This window comes from Dendrobates tinctorius, unplaced genomic scaffold, assembly GCF_039654945.1.
Source record: "Dendrobates tinctorius isolate UK_male_01 unplaced genomic scaffold, ASM3965494v1 ptg000022l, whole genome shotgun sequence".
NCBI lineage: Eukaryota > Metazoa > Chordata > Amphibia > Anura > Dendrobatidae > Dendrobates > Dendrobates tinctorius.
In genome coordinates, this window is record NW_027361690.1 from 24895422 (window position 1) to 24910186 (window position 14765).

The 14765-nt window shown below is 39.2% G+C and overlaps 1 protein-coding gene across 1 annotated transcript in view; it reads right to left on the reverse strand.

The window, feature by feature from the left end:
• Positions 1-211: 211 nt before the first annotated feature.
• Positions 212-14765, reverse strand: part of SLC27A2 (solute carrier family 27 member 2) — a 113264-nt gene continuing 98710 nt past the window's right edge. Inside the window, exons 9-10 of the mRNA XM_073568509.1 lie at positions 13649-13779; positions 212-2281 (exon numbers count right to left, since the gene is read on the reverse strand). Of these exons, the coding sequence (XP_073424610.1) occupies positions 2105-2281; positions 13649-13779 (308 nt within the window). The 3' untranslated portion in view covers positions 212-2104. The remainder of the gene's footprint in view (positions 2282-13648; positions 13780-14765) is intronic.

The following is a 14765-nucleotide window of genomic DNA, read 5'->3' on the forward strand; positions in this document are numbered from 1 at the left end:
CAGTGGCAGTGCCGGGTATTGAGGTGCGAGACTTGTGCGAGTTTCTCGCAAGTCTGACCCTGGCTTTAGGGTCACATAAAGAACGCAAGATGTTCGAAATGTATGTTTATTTGCTCATGATTGTGATGAGAGCATTAGATTAGAAGCTTGGTTAAGGCAAGGACTTGTACAACTATTATTCCTCTATGGAATAAGTAAACAGTAGCAATAATTGTTATGGTGTTCACATATTTATTATTAATATTATTATTTATTATCAATAGTGCTCTAGATAAATATTACAAAACCAAATTATACACTTCTATAAAGAATTACTTTATTAGTCAATAGTAAACATTTGGCTTGAAAATAAAAGACCAGAGTAAGCCATGATAATTAGCAATGTAAATCTGTCTGCTGGGGGCTCTGACGCATTAGTTAAAAAAAATCTTAAACACCTTGTTTTAGGGCAGGTATAGACAGCCATAGCTTCTCTCATCATAGAGTATCGGGACGATTATGCAAATGACACTCTGATCAAACTCTGAAGAGACTTTGATTAGAGTGTGATGGCTGTGGGATCCGATTCTCTCAGATAAAGAGAAGATAATGAACAAAATGTCTCTATCTTCTCCATTCTGTGAGGCCACGGAAATCAGACTGCACTCAGATGTCATTCAAGGGCAGTCCGAGGTTTTCCATGCGCTCACTGACTTGAGGACGATCTGAATATCGGATCAAAATCGGGCATGCTGCAATTTTTTAATTGGATGGTCTGTGTCCAAAGACATGTACACAGCCCCATAGCATAACATTAGCCCGGGTGTGATCTAACGTTTTGTCGAATCACACTTACACCGATAATATCGTCGTCTGCACCTGCCCTTACTGTCAGAAAATAAGCTTGATCACGCTTTTTAGCCCCATCTTTTATTTTATCTTTAAAAGGTTATTATTTCTTTTCTGAATTCCATAAAAACAGCAGTAAAATAATGAGCTGTTTCTAAGCTGGTAACATTTGAAGATATTATTGCTGGAGCCCCAGTGGTGAATATGTAAATCTGAGCTATGTGGCTGGTCAGGAAACAGGTACATCGTGGCATTAGTAGTAATCTAGCTGTAGATATCAGATAACTGGCACAGGTGTTCTGTACACACATAAAACTGACAGCTCTTTGGTAAAAACAGTACTTTCTAAAAATCCCAGAGAATAAACACAGAGTGAGATGTGACCCGGCTATGGATTCATTGTCCGCAAATAGTGAGATCTGACAACAAAATAACTAAAGAGTTAACTCTGTTTTTTTCTAGCTAACCTTGTAGGATGGCTGAAGTGTCATGAGCCCTGGGTGCTGGGTGCCAGGCCGGCGCAGGTTGGGGTGCCGACAAGCCACACTTCATTGGTCAGGGTATTTTGAGACAGGGCTAGTCCCAACTACACCTGTGCATTTAATATGGAAAAAGGTGCAAAGATAACAAATACTATTTTGTTTCCTCCCTCAATTTCATATAAGCCGAAATTCATGCGGACATGATTATTCTTCAAATAACCATTCATCGTAATAGGAATGTAAGTGAGAACCTGACATTTGCCATAAATATGTTATTTTCTTACCTGGTGTAATACCAGCATTGTCACTTTGGGTGGGATTTTGACAACTGATTTTGACTTTTCTGTAAACTTGAGATTTTATTATCACAGCCTCTCGATGTGGTTTTAAAGGGCCACTATGCTGCAATTATGGCAAATGGCCAACCTGCATGTACCATACCCATAGATATCTGTTTTTCTCTTTTGAAGGGCAAGCCGCATCATATTTTGTAATGTCTTACATGGATTGCTCTAAATGAGCAGTGCCGAGTATTGCAGCTGTATTACAACACAAGCCGCTCATGTTGTTTATTTTTGTAACCAGTTCAGAGGGTCACAGCTCACAAATTGGCCCCGGTGGGGCCCCTAATATCATCCTGATGGAATTAATGTTGTTACTAAGTAACCCTCTTAAGAAAGTACAAACATATCCTTACATTAACAATCTCTTTTATATAGAATTATCTAGGTGCAGTGTTAACACAGGGGTATGATGAATGCAGAGGGACTAACGCTTTCCAGTTGTTCATAGTCTCACAGTTTGAGTCTTTTATTCTTTATCTCATCATAAATAGTCTGGGTCATGGGGACATATTTCTTTTCTCTCTCATCCAGAAAATAGAGGGGGTCTGGAATATTAGACGGATCAAACCCTTGTTTTACAAGCTCCACTTTCCGTTGTTTGAAGGTTCCTGTGATCTCTAGTTCTTTCTAAAAAGAGTAAAAACATATGATAAGAACAGACCAATCCATTTATTATGTGTTTAGACACTCATTGTGCCTTGTCCGGCAAGGAAACGTTGCTTCACTAGAAAATGGTTGTATTGTAGTGGAAACTGGGGTAAATGCAACACTGTGCACCAAAATGGGCCCAAATTTTGGCAGAAACTTGTTGCACAATAAAAGCCAACTCATAGATGGTATAAACTAGAGATGAGCAAAACGATTCTCAGGACACTGAAATAGCGACCGTTTTGGTTGTCCATGACTGGCAGAAGAAGAGGGTCCTACAAATTTCCTCTTAGCGTCCGGTATTCCATGTGCCTCTTCTGTTTAATAGGCCTGGTGCAACATCATACGTACATCATGCCAAACAATGGTGTTGTGTCAGGCCTACAAATCTGAAGGGGAGCTGGAGATTTAGACAAGTAAGAGGTGGCTCGTAGTCCTCCCATTGAGCAGCCACAGAATGCTGATGTGGCCTCAGGACCACGATCCTGCAAATCTCTAGTATAAATATACACTATACAGTCTGTGCAGCATGAATGATAAATCTGGCACATTTTAAAAATGTATAATCTATGCTTGCACCGCCTAAAAATTAGACAGAATTGACAAATTTGTTTTAGTGTGCCATACGTTTCTTATGAAGTAGCCCCAAAAGACAAAGCTCATTATAAAATACCACGGCTGACCATATGTTGCATAATACCCTGCGTGGTATCATACTTATGGTCCTCTCATATACTGCGAGTGAAAGAAGTATTGAACGCATCATCAGTTTTCTAAGTAAATATATTTCTAAAGGTGCAATTGACATGAAATTCTCACCAGATGTCAGTAACAACCAATCTAATCCACACAGGCAAATTAATCAAACCACAGAAGTAGATAAATAAAGTTATGTGTAATAATGAGAAATGACATAGGGAAAAAGTATTGCACACGCTTACGGAAATGTAGTTAATACACAAACTCTCTTCAAATCCTGAAGGTTCCGTGGGCTCCTATGAACTCTAAGCTTTAGTTCCTTCCATAAATTTTCTATTGGATTTAGGTCTTGTTATCGGCTCAGCCATTCTAGCAGCTTTATTTTCTTTCACTGAAACCAATTGAGAGTTTCCTTGGCTGTGTTAGGGATCGTTGTCTTGCTGAAATGTCCATCCTCGCTTCATCTTAATCATCCTGATAGATGACAGCAGATCAAGAATGACTCCATACATTTGTCCATTCATTGTTCCTTCAATTATATGAAGTTTGCTAGTGCATTATGCTAAAAACACCCCCACACCAAGTGAAATTCCCACCTCCAAACTTCACAGTTGGTATGGTGTTTTTGGGGTGATATGCAGTGCTTTTTGGCCTCCAAACATGATGTGTATTATGGCATCCAAAGAATTAAATTTTGGTCTCATCTGACCAGACTGTATTCTCCCAGTATTTATCAGACTTGTCTAAATGTTGTTGAGCAAACTTTAACCCCTTCCTGACATGCACAAATCACAGTACATGAACGGCGCCGCGATCATGCAGGCTCACGCTGAGCGCCAACGTGATCAGGTGCGGCTGTCAGCTATATGTGAGAGCTGGCACTCTGCAGCAACACACATGCTAGCACCGATCACGGACGTTTAACCCCTCTGATGCCACTGTCATTAGTGACGTGATTGTGTAGTGCTGGTGGCCTTCATGGTGACCACCGGCGGCAAGATGGCCGTGGGGTCCTTCAGGGTCCTACAGGGAAGGTTGCCAGTGAGCGCCTGCTAAGCGCAGAAGCTGACACGCATCCTCTCCTGCCTGTTAGATCCTGCTCTGATGCTCTACAGTGAAGAAGCATTGCAGAGTATCAGATCAGCGATCTGGCAGTATAAGGATGATGTCCCATAGTACAACAATGTGAAAAAGTAAAAAAAAGTTATTAAAAAGTGTAAAACTATATAAAAAAGAATCCTCAAATAAAGAAAAAAAAAAGAAAAAATATGAATCCAATACATTTATTTATGTAAACAAAAAACAAACAAAAAGAGTACACGTATTTGGTATCGCCGCGTTTGGAACGATCTGCTCTATAAAACTGCCCCGCTAGTTAACCCCTTCAGTAAACACTGTAAAAAAATATAGAAAAAAATGAGGCAAAAAGGGCAATAAAAAGCGATCAAAAAGACGACTGTATATAAAAATGGTACCACTGAAAACGTCATCTTGTTCCGCAAAAAACAAGCCACAGTTCCGTCAGTGGAAAAATAAGTTATAGCTCTCAAAATAAAGCAATGGAAAAATAATTATTTTTTTATAAAATAATTTTTATTGTGTAAAAGCACCAAAACATAACAAACTATATTATTGGGGTATCGCTGTAATCACACTGACCGAAAGAATAAAGCTGCCTTATCAATTTTACCACACACGGAACAGTATAAAAAAAATCCTGAATTGTAGGTTTTTATTCATTCTACCTCCCAAAATTTGGAATAGAAAGCAATCAAAAAATGTCATATGCCCTAAAATGGTACCAATAAAAATGTCAACTTGTGTCGCAAAAAACAAGACCTCACATGACTCTGTCGGATGAAATATGGAAAAAGTTATAGTTGTCTAAATATGGGGATGCAGTTTTTGCAATAAAAAGTGTCTTTCAGTGTGTGACAGCAGCCGAACAGAAAAACCTGATACAAATCTGGCATCACTGTAATCGCACTGACCCGAAGAATAAAGTTGTCTAATGAAAATAAATAATAATAAAAACCAACTCTTCACCTGGTGTTGATTTTTTCACTCTGCCTCCCAAAGATTGCAATAAGGCTCAGCTCACATTTATCCTGTGCTCTGCACTAAGTGCTTACACCAGGGTTTAAATCTCTGAAATACATGATTCAGATGGAACCCCCTGCGGAAGATTCTCTATAATGAGGCAGATGGAGGTATTGTGGACACCATAGGACTGGTGATACGGAGGTGTTCGTCTTTTTAGGCGAACATAAAAGCAAAGTCGACCACAGTTTTGTGCACTTCTGAAAAGAAGGAAACCGCTGAGCAGAGGCCAGACTAAGTCCAGAGTAATTCTGTTGCCTCAGTATAGTGAGAGGATCTCCATCTGAATCGCGTCACTCGGAGATTTCGATGGAAACCCCAAAGTAAGTGCTTTGCATTAGAGCACAGGATAAATGTGATCCTAAATGTTATGTAAACTGTCCTCAATAAAAGCTTCAACTCAATTAACAAAAGAAGCAAGTCCCCACTCAGGTCCGTCATCTGTTAACGGAAATATAAGGGGCTTCCACATTACGGGTATTACAAAGGTTCTGGAAAAGAAATTCAGCAAATTCTGTTCCCCCAAATCCAAATGCCCCTCTCCAGTCTAAGCCCCGGTGTGTCTAAAACAAATTTATCGCCCACATGTTTGGCATTTCTGTGGTGATGAGAGCCTGCCTAATTTACGGGTGCATGTTTCCAGAAGCATGAGCTGGGCATGATGTACTGGTCACTTCAACATATTGGTCACTACAGCGTACTGGTCACTACAACGGCAGATTGCAATTTTCACTCAGCAACATCCACTGCTGCTTGTTTCTGGAAAATACCCATGGAGTCAAAATCGTCACTAGACCTGTAGATAAATTACCAAAATGGTATTATTTATAAAATAGAGTTACTTGAGGGGGGATTCTGCTTTTCTAGCACTTATCGGCTCTGTATACGGAATCTGCAAACTATTCTAGGAAAATCTGTGCTCCAGGAGGCAAATAGCTCTCCATCCCTCCCAAGTATCGCCGTGTGGCTAAGCCGTACTGTACAATCCCATATGAGGTATTTCTACATTCAAAAGAAATTGTGGGACAAATTTTGGTGCAATTTTTACCCATTTCCCTAACACACAATCTTGGTGGTAAAAATGTAAATTATTTTTTCTTCACTACCCAATGGTATAAATTTCTGTGCCACACCAGTGATGTCAATATGATCACTGCACTCCTAGATGAATTCATTGAGAGGTGTAGTTTGTAAAATGGGGACACTTATGGGGGGTTCTGCTGTTCTGGCAATGCAGGGACTCTGCAATTGTGACTTGGCACCATAAAACCAGAGCAGCAAAATTTACTCTGTAATTTGGCGCTCCTTCCCTTCCGATCTTTGCACTGTGCCTCAAAAGTAGTTTTTGACCACATATGGCATATCTGTGAACTCAGGAGAAATTGCACAACAAAATTTGACATCCCTTTTCTACTGTTACCTTTGTGAAAGTACAAAATTTGTGGCTAAAAATATTTTTCTGGGAAAAATGTGATTTTTTTTATTTCGACGGTTCAACATTATAACTTCTGTGAAGCACCTGGGGTCTCAAGGTGCTCAATACACATCTAGATAAGTTCCCTAAGGGGTCTAGTTTCCAAAATGGTGTCACTTGTGGGGGGTTTCCACTTTTTAGGCACATCAGGGGCTCTCCAAACACAACATGGACACTAATTATGCCAGCAAATTTTATATTCAAAAAGTCAAATGGCGCGCCTTCCCTTCTGAGCCCTGCTGTGTGCCCGAACAGTGGTTTTCCCCCACATATGGTGTATCGGCATGCTCAGGAGAAATTGCACAACAAATAGTGTGGTCCATTTTCTCACGTTACTCTTGTGAAAGTAAAAAAATTGGATCTAAAGAAAATTTTTTGTGAAAAAAGTTAAATGTTTATTTTTTCCTTCCACGATCCATTAATTCCTCTGAAGCACCCGAAGGGTTAATAAACTTCTTGAATGTGGTATTGACGAGCACCTTAAGGGGTGCGGTTTTAAGAATGGTGTCACTTTTGAGTATGTTCTGTCATATAGGCCCTTCAAAGTCACATGTGATGTGGTCCCTAAAAAAATGATGTAAATTTTGTTGGAAAAATGAGAAATCGCTGGTCAACTTTTAAGCCTTATAGTATTCTCACAAAAAATTATGTTTCAAAAATTGTGCTGATATAAAGCAGACATGTGGGAAATGTTATTTATTAACTAGTTTGTGTGACATGACACTCTGATTTAAGGTCATAAAAATTAAAAGTTTGAAAATTGCTAAATTTTCAACATTTTTGCCAAGTTTCCGATTTTTTTCACAAATATAAAGTAAGTCATATCAAATAAATTTTACCAGTTTCAGAAACTACAATAAGTCACGAATAAACAGTGGAATAAACAGTAGAATCAGTGGGATCCATTTAAGCATTCCAGAGTTATTACCTCAAAGAGACAGTGGTCAGGATTAACCCCTTAACGACTGCCGATACGCCGTTAAGGTTACTTAAGCCTCAGCGCCGATTTTTAAAGGCGTTGAGAAATAAGTATATAGCGCCTCCCAGAGTCGGAATTTCTCCAGGGTCTCAGCTAAATCCCAGAGAACATGATTTGGGTCAGTTTTTACCGACCCCAGTGTTGCGATTGCTGTTATTAATGGTATAACGGCGACTGCAAAAAAAAAAAAAAAATGTCTGATTTTCCATTTAATTTCTCTCTCCTCTGATGTGATTGCACATCAGAGGAGAGAGAAATGGGGTCCCCCAATCCACCCCCGGTAGCTTTAGTGTCTCTGCATCCCCTGTGAAGTCCCCTGGGCCGCCGGTGTCGGTGCCGAGATCTTCCGGTCGGCACCCGGCAACAATAGGACATTTTTCCTATTAGTTCATTTTGATCACTGTCATAGGGTCTATCACAGTGATCAAAATAAAAGAAATAGTAAATCAAACCCCCTTTTATCACCCCCTTAGTTAGGTAAAAATAATAAAATAAAATATGTATTTATATCCATTTTTCCATTATTGTTAGAGTTGGGCTAAAGTGAGTTGGGCTAAAGTTAGGGTTAGGGTTGGGCTAAAGTTAGTTGGGCTAAAGTTAGAGTTAGGGTTGGGCTAAAGTTAGCGTTAGGGTTAGGCTAAAGTTAGCGTTAGGGTTCAGCTAGGGAAGGGCTGGGGTTGGGCGAGGATTAGGGTTGTGGTTATGGTTGGGATTACGGTTAGGGTTGGGATTAGGGTTAGGGGTGTGTTAGCATTAGGTTTGTGGTTAAGGTTATGGTTGGGATTAGGACTAGGGGTGTGTTGGGGTTAGGGCTGTGGTTAGGGTTAGGGGTGTGTTGGAGTTATGGTTGGAGTTAGAGTTGGGGGGTTCCACTGCTTAGGTACATCGGAGGTCTCCAAACGCAACATGGCACCACAATTGATTTCAAACAATTTTGCGTTCAAAAAATCAAATGGTGCTTCCTCCCTTGTGAGCCCTGCTATGCACCCAAACAGTGGCTTTTCCCCACATATGGGGTATCGGCGTACTCAGGAGAAATTGCGCAACAAATTCTGTGGTCAATTTTCTCCTGGTACTCTTGTGAAAATAAAAAAATTGATTCCAAAGTAAATTTTTTGTGAAAAAAGTAAAATGTTCATTTTTTCCTTCCACATTGTTTTCGTTCTCATGAAGCACCTGAAGGGATAATAAACTTCTTGAATGTGGTTTTGTGCACCTTGAGGGGTGCAGTTTTTAGAATGGTGTCACTTTTGGGGATTTTCTGTTATATTGACCCCCCTAATTCACTTCAAATGTGAGGTGGTAGCTAAATAAAGGTTTTGTAAATTTTGTTGGAAAAATGAGAAATCGCTGGTCAACTTTTAACTCTTATCACGTCCTAACAAAAAAAATTATGTTTCCAAAATTGTGCTGATGTAAAGTAGACATGTGGGAAATGTTATTAATTAACTATTTTGTGTGACACCACTCTCTGATTTAAGGGTGCAAAATTAATAAAAGTTTGAAAATTGCAAAATGTTCAAAATTTTTGGCAAATTTCCGTTTTTTTTTCCCAGAAATAAATGCATATTGTATCAAAGAAATTTTACCACTTACATGAAGTACAATATGTCACAAAAAAACTGTCTCAGAATCAGTGGGATACGCTGAAGCATTCCAAAGCTATAACCTCATAAATTGATAGTGGCCAGAATTGTAAAAATTGGCTTGGTCATTAAGTACCAAATTGGCTCTGTCACTAAGGGGTTTAAAATTGGCCTGGTCAGGAAGGTGGAAACAGGGGTGAAGGGGTTAAAATCGCTTATACATGCTTTTTGCTCAGCAACGGAGTCTTGCGTACTGATGGTCTAGAACCATAGAATGATAGAGTTGGAAGGGACCTCCTGGGCCATCTGGTCCAACCCCATGCTCAAAGCAGGATTCGCTAAATCATCCCAGACAGATGTCTGTCCAGCCTCTGTTTGAAGACTTCTATTGAAGGAGAACTCACCACCTCTCGTGGCAGCCTGTTCCATTCGTTGATCACGCTAACTGTCAAAAAGTTTGAAAGTCCTCCCATTCAGTTTCATCCCATTGCTTCTAGTCTTTCCTTGTGCAAATGAGAATAAAGATGATCCTTCTACAATGTGACAGCCCTTGAGATATTTGTAGACAGCTATTAAGTCTCCTCTCAGCCTTCTCTTCTGCAAGCTAAACATTCCCAAATCCTGCAACCTTTCCTCATAAGACAGGGTTTGCAGACCGGTCACCATTCTGGTCACTCTTTTCTGAACTTGCCCCAGTTTGTTGATGTCTTTTTTAAAATGTGGCACCCAAAACTGGACACAGTATTCCAGATGAGGTCTGACCAAAGAGGAGTAGAGGGCAATAATGACTTCATGTGATCCAGACTGTATGCTTCTGTTAATACATCCTAGAATTGCATTTGCCTTTTTTGCTGCTACATCACACTGTTGACTCCTATTCAGTCTGTGATCAATTAGTATACCCAAGTCTTTTTCACATGTGCTGTTGCTTAGCCCTATTCCTCACATTCTGTATATGTTTTTTTCATTATTATTGCTCAGATGTAGTACTTTGCATTTTTCTCTGTTAAAAACCATTCTGTTAGTTGCTGCCCACTGCTCCAGTTTATTTATATCTTTTTGAATCCTCTTTCTCTCTTCTCTAGTATTAGCTATCCCTCCTAGCTTGTGTCATCAGCAAATTTAATCATTTTACCCTCAATTCCTTCATCTAAATCATTGATAAAGATGTTGAACAAAACAGAGCCCTGTGGTACCCCACTTGAGACATTCTTCCAACTGGATGTGCAGCCATTTACGACCACTCTTTGGGTCCGATCACTAAGCCAGTTATGAATCCACCTAACAGGAGCCTTGGTCATTCAATACTTAGCCATTTTTTCAATACGGATTGTGTGAGATACTTTGTCAAATGCTTTGCTGAAGTCAAGATATACTATATCTACAGCATTTCCCTGATCCACCCAATCAGTGATTCTGTCATAGATTCTGTCATAGAAGGAAATTAAGTTAGTCAGACATGACTTATTAGTTACAAACCTATGCTGACTCTGTTTAATCACTTCATTCTTATTCAAAGATCTTTCCTGGTATAGCAGTCAGATTCACCGGCCTACAGTTGCCTGGGTCCACCTTCTTTCCCTTTTTGAAGATAGGAACATTTGTTCTTCTCCAGTCTTCTGGGACTTCTCTTGTTCTCCAAGAATTTTCAAAGATTATGGAGAGGGGTTCAAAAATTTCTTCTGCTATCTCCTTCAGTACTCTGGGGTGTAATTCATCTGGACCTGGAGACTTGAATTTATTTAGGTTAGCTTAGTGTTTCCTCACTATCTTTCTGTTTATAGATATCCTGGATTCTTCTATTCCCTTAATAGGACAGTGAAGAACAGTTGATGTTACATTTCCTTTCTGAGAGAAAACAGATGCAAAATAGGAATTTAAAAGTTCGGCATTCTGAACATCCTGTCTTACCATTTCATCATTTTTATCCTGTAAAAATCCTATAGCATCTTTGACTTTTCTTTTACTTTTGACATATCCCCAAAATCCTTTATTATTGCTTTTGACGTCTCTTGCAAGCCTCAATTCATTGTCAGCTTTAGTAATCTGATTTGTGCCCTGCAAGTTCTGCAGACAGCATTATATTCTTCTTTAGATATGCCTCCCTCTTTCCATTTTATAAACATTTATTTCTTCCTTGTTAGCATGTGCTTAAGTTCTGTGTTCATCCACCCTGTTGTCCTTAAATGCTTCCTATTCTTCCCTCTTTTCAGAATTGTTAACAATTGTGCTTTGAGAATTTCATTTTTCAAGATTTCCCATCCTTCCTGGACATATTTGTCCTTAAGAATATCCAGCCATTCATTGGATCTCTCCAATTCTCTTTCTGAATCCCTTAAAATCTGCCTTTCTGAAATCTAACCTTGACGTCTGAGTCTTCACAGGTCTTCCTCCTCTAGTTATCCAAAATTCTAAAATAGCATGGTCGCTACCTCCTAGGGTCCCAGCCACGTTTACCCCCCTCAACCATTTTCTCCCTGTTTATAAGGATTAGTTCCCCTTGTTTTCTCCCCTACCTTTTGGAAGATAAAGTTGTCAGCAAGAGAGGATAAGAATTCCTTGACCTGTTAGTTTTGCCTGAGAGAGATTCCCAACAAATGTCAGGATAGTTGAATTCTCTCATGACAACTATGTCATATTTTTTTGAGAACTTGGCCATTTGATGCATAAAGAGTTCATCCATATCTTCAGCTTGCACAGGCAGCCTGTAGTAAATGCCTACAATGGTGTCCTTTCCATTGTTCTGTCCTTGTATTCTTACCCAAACAGTTTCCACAGAACTCCCACTCTCTGAAGCTTCAATCTCTGTGCAGACATACGCGTTTCTAACAAACAAAGCAACACCTCCACCTCGTTTATCAAGTCTGTTTCTTGCAAATAAGTTGTATACTTCTAGCCTTGTATTCCAATCATGTGTATTGTCCCACCAAGTTTCAGTGATTCCAATGTGTTAGTAGTTCCAATTCTCCTTATTTGTTGCCCATGCATTGTTCATTAGTATAGAAACATTTTAGTTTGTGATTGGTTTCTCTTTCTCCAATATTTTTATTATTTAGATTCTTTTGTCTTTGTTCTTCCTTTCCACTTCTAATAGCAGAGTTCTCAATAGCATTTGTCAGGTGTATGGCTTTTTCTGGCCTTTTGCTTCCCTTCCCACATTGTTCTAGTTTAAAGCTCTCCTGATGAGTGTAGCAAGGCGACTTCCAAATACATGTTTTCCAGTCTTCGTAAGGTGCACCCCATCTCTAACAAGTAGTCCATCGTATAGGTAATTCACTCCGTGATCCATCGATGTAGCCAGTTGTACACTTGCAGAATCTTATTCCACCTCCTTGTTCCATGGCCATCCACTGGGAGGATGGAAGAGACGACCACCTGGGCTCCCAGTTCTTTCACTTTCTTACCTAAGTTTTCAGAGTCACTGCAGATGGTTTCCAGGTCGTTTCTTGCTGTGTCATTTGTTCCCACATGAATTAGCAGGAATGGGTAGTCATCTGTAGGTCTGAAGAGTCCTGATATCCTGTCAGACACATCTTTAATTTTTGCACCTGGAAGACAGCACATTTCTCTTGAGGTTATATCCGGTCTGCAGATAGCGGCCTCTGTTCCTCTCAACAGGGTCTATAACCGATGCCATCAGTATATTTTGCAGCAATAAGGTTGTGAAGGTCTTGAGACAGCTCACTGGTTTTACCCATCATGAGCTGTTTCTTGAGTGGCACCTTAGTAATGAGACACCCTTTTATAGGCCATCAGCTGATTATTTTTCACTAAGTGGCAGTATTGCTTTCTAATTACTGATAGATTTCAGCTGCTGTCATGATTTTTCTTGGCTTTTTAAACTTCTTTCTTCATGGGTGCAATACTTTTTCTGTGTGTCATTTCTCATTATTACACATAACTTAATTTATGGACATCTATGGTTGGATTTCTTTGCCTGTGTGGATTGGATGGGTTGTTACCGACATCTGGTGAGAATTTCATGTCAATTGTATGTACAATCATGCTAATAACCATATGGTACCTAATTTAAAGTGCTGTACACTATAGTAACCATGTGTTGGTCAAATGAAACTTCTATACATCTCCCTAGAAAACAATACTATAAAGCGACACCATCACTACATTCAAAAATACACTAGACAGCCTTAAGTAGCAATGCCAAACAATGCCGCAGGTTGCATAAATAAAACCAACATACAGTGACCAAATAAAAGTTTCATCATAACGTAATCTCATATATGTAAGACTGCCCTCAACCTCCTGATTCATTTATATTGCTGGTGGAGAAGGACAGGAAGGCACCAAGTGTAAAGACACTACTTCACCCAAGCAGGAGAAATTGTGGTTGAGGGAAGACTGGCCCACATTACTGATATCATGGCAGGTATGGAAAACTTTTATATCTGTCTTTAAGCACAGTCATAATGCATCTTAGTGTTTTTACTTAGGAAGTCATATTTGTAAATGATACCATAAATTCATGAAGTATGTGTTAGACTTCTCACCTGAATCCGAATGAAGCGCGGCCTTGAATAGTTTGGTAGGAAGTCTCGGACATGAGCATATAACTTCCTACCATCAAAATGCTCATACTCTCTCAGTTTAAGAGTGGCCATTCCTATTCTGCCTTCGTGATCTGTAAAGAAAGCAAATATCTCAGATTGCGACCAAGTACAAAATATTAACTATTACATGGTGTAAGAATGTGATACTCGGAAGCAACTTCGAAACAGTTTTGTCTCGTTCAACAGTACTTGAAATATTAAACCTTATTTGCCATGGCATATTTATCCAAAATTGACAAAAATGCTATGGTTTTGCAAATTTATGCTGTGAAATGTTAGTAAAAGTGGCATTACTTTATCATTGCAGAATATGGCAGATTGGTCATGATAAATGTGATCAGATATAGTATTTGACTTTTGAAAACCTATCCATAAGTGTGTGTCTGGCACAGACTTTTTTCCTTGGCCACAGATTGGCTTCAGCGATCATGTGTCATTCCTTGGTGGGAGAGGAAACAAGAAGGACACAGAAAACATGTCAGGTGTGTGATAGATGAGTATATGTTGTTTTTTTAACATAAAAACATAGTGGGCACCCCTTCTAAATTATTAAAAAAACCCCAGCAAATTACAGTATGATGAAAAATGTAAGAGAATGGTGGTCTTTAAGTGGAGATGTCCCCTATGCCCAATGTGAAGGGTATACACACACTGTATGTATTACATAATTATATACACACACATACAAAATCATAAGACAACCCATTAGGCATGGTTATCAAAGTCGTGTTTGAAAAAAATTATCTTTTTCACAAATAGCGCCACTCTTTACTTTGGGCTGCATCTGGTATTACAGCCCAATCATATTAATTTACATGGAAATGAACTGCAAAGCCAAACAGTCTATTCACACTCATTTACAGTGGTACCATTTCTGGAAAAAATGAAGACCCTTTTTTATCCTTGGAATGCCCCTTTTGTTTATAATTATAATATCCTAAAGGTATTGAAAAGTTATGAATTTTCATATTATACTTCTTTACCTTATGCTGCTTCCTTCTCTACCTAACACTATGCTGTAATGCAGTTTCTATGCTCAATTCTTGTTCCTTTAGAA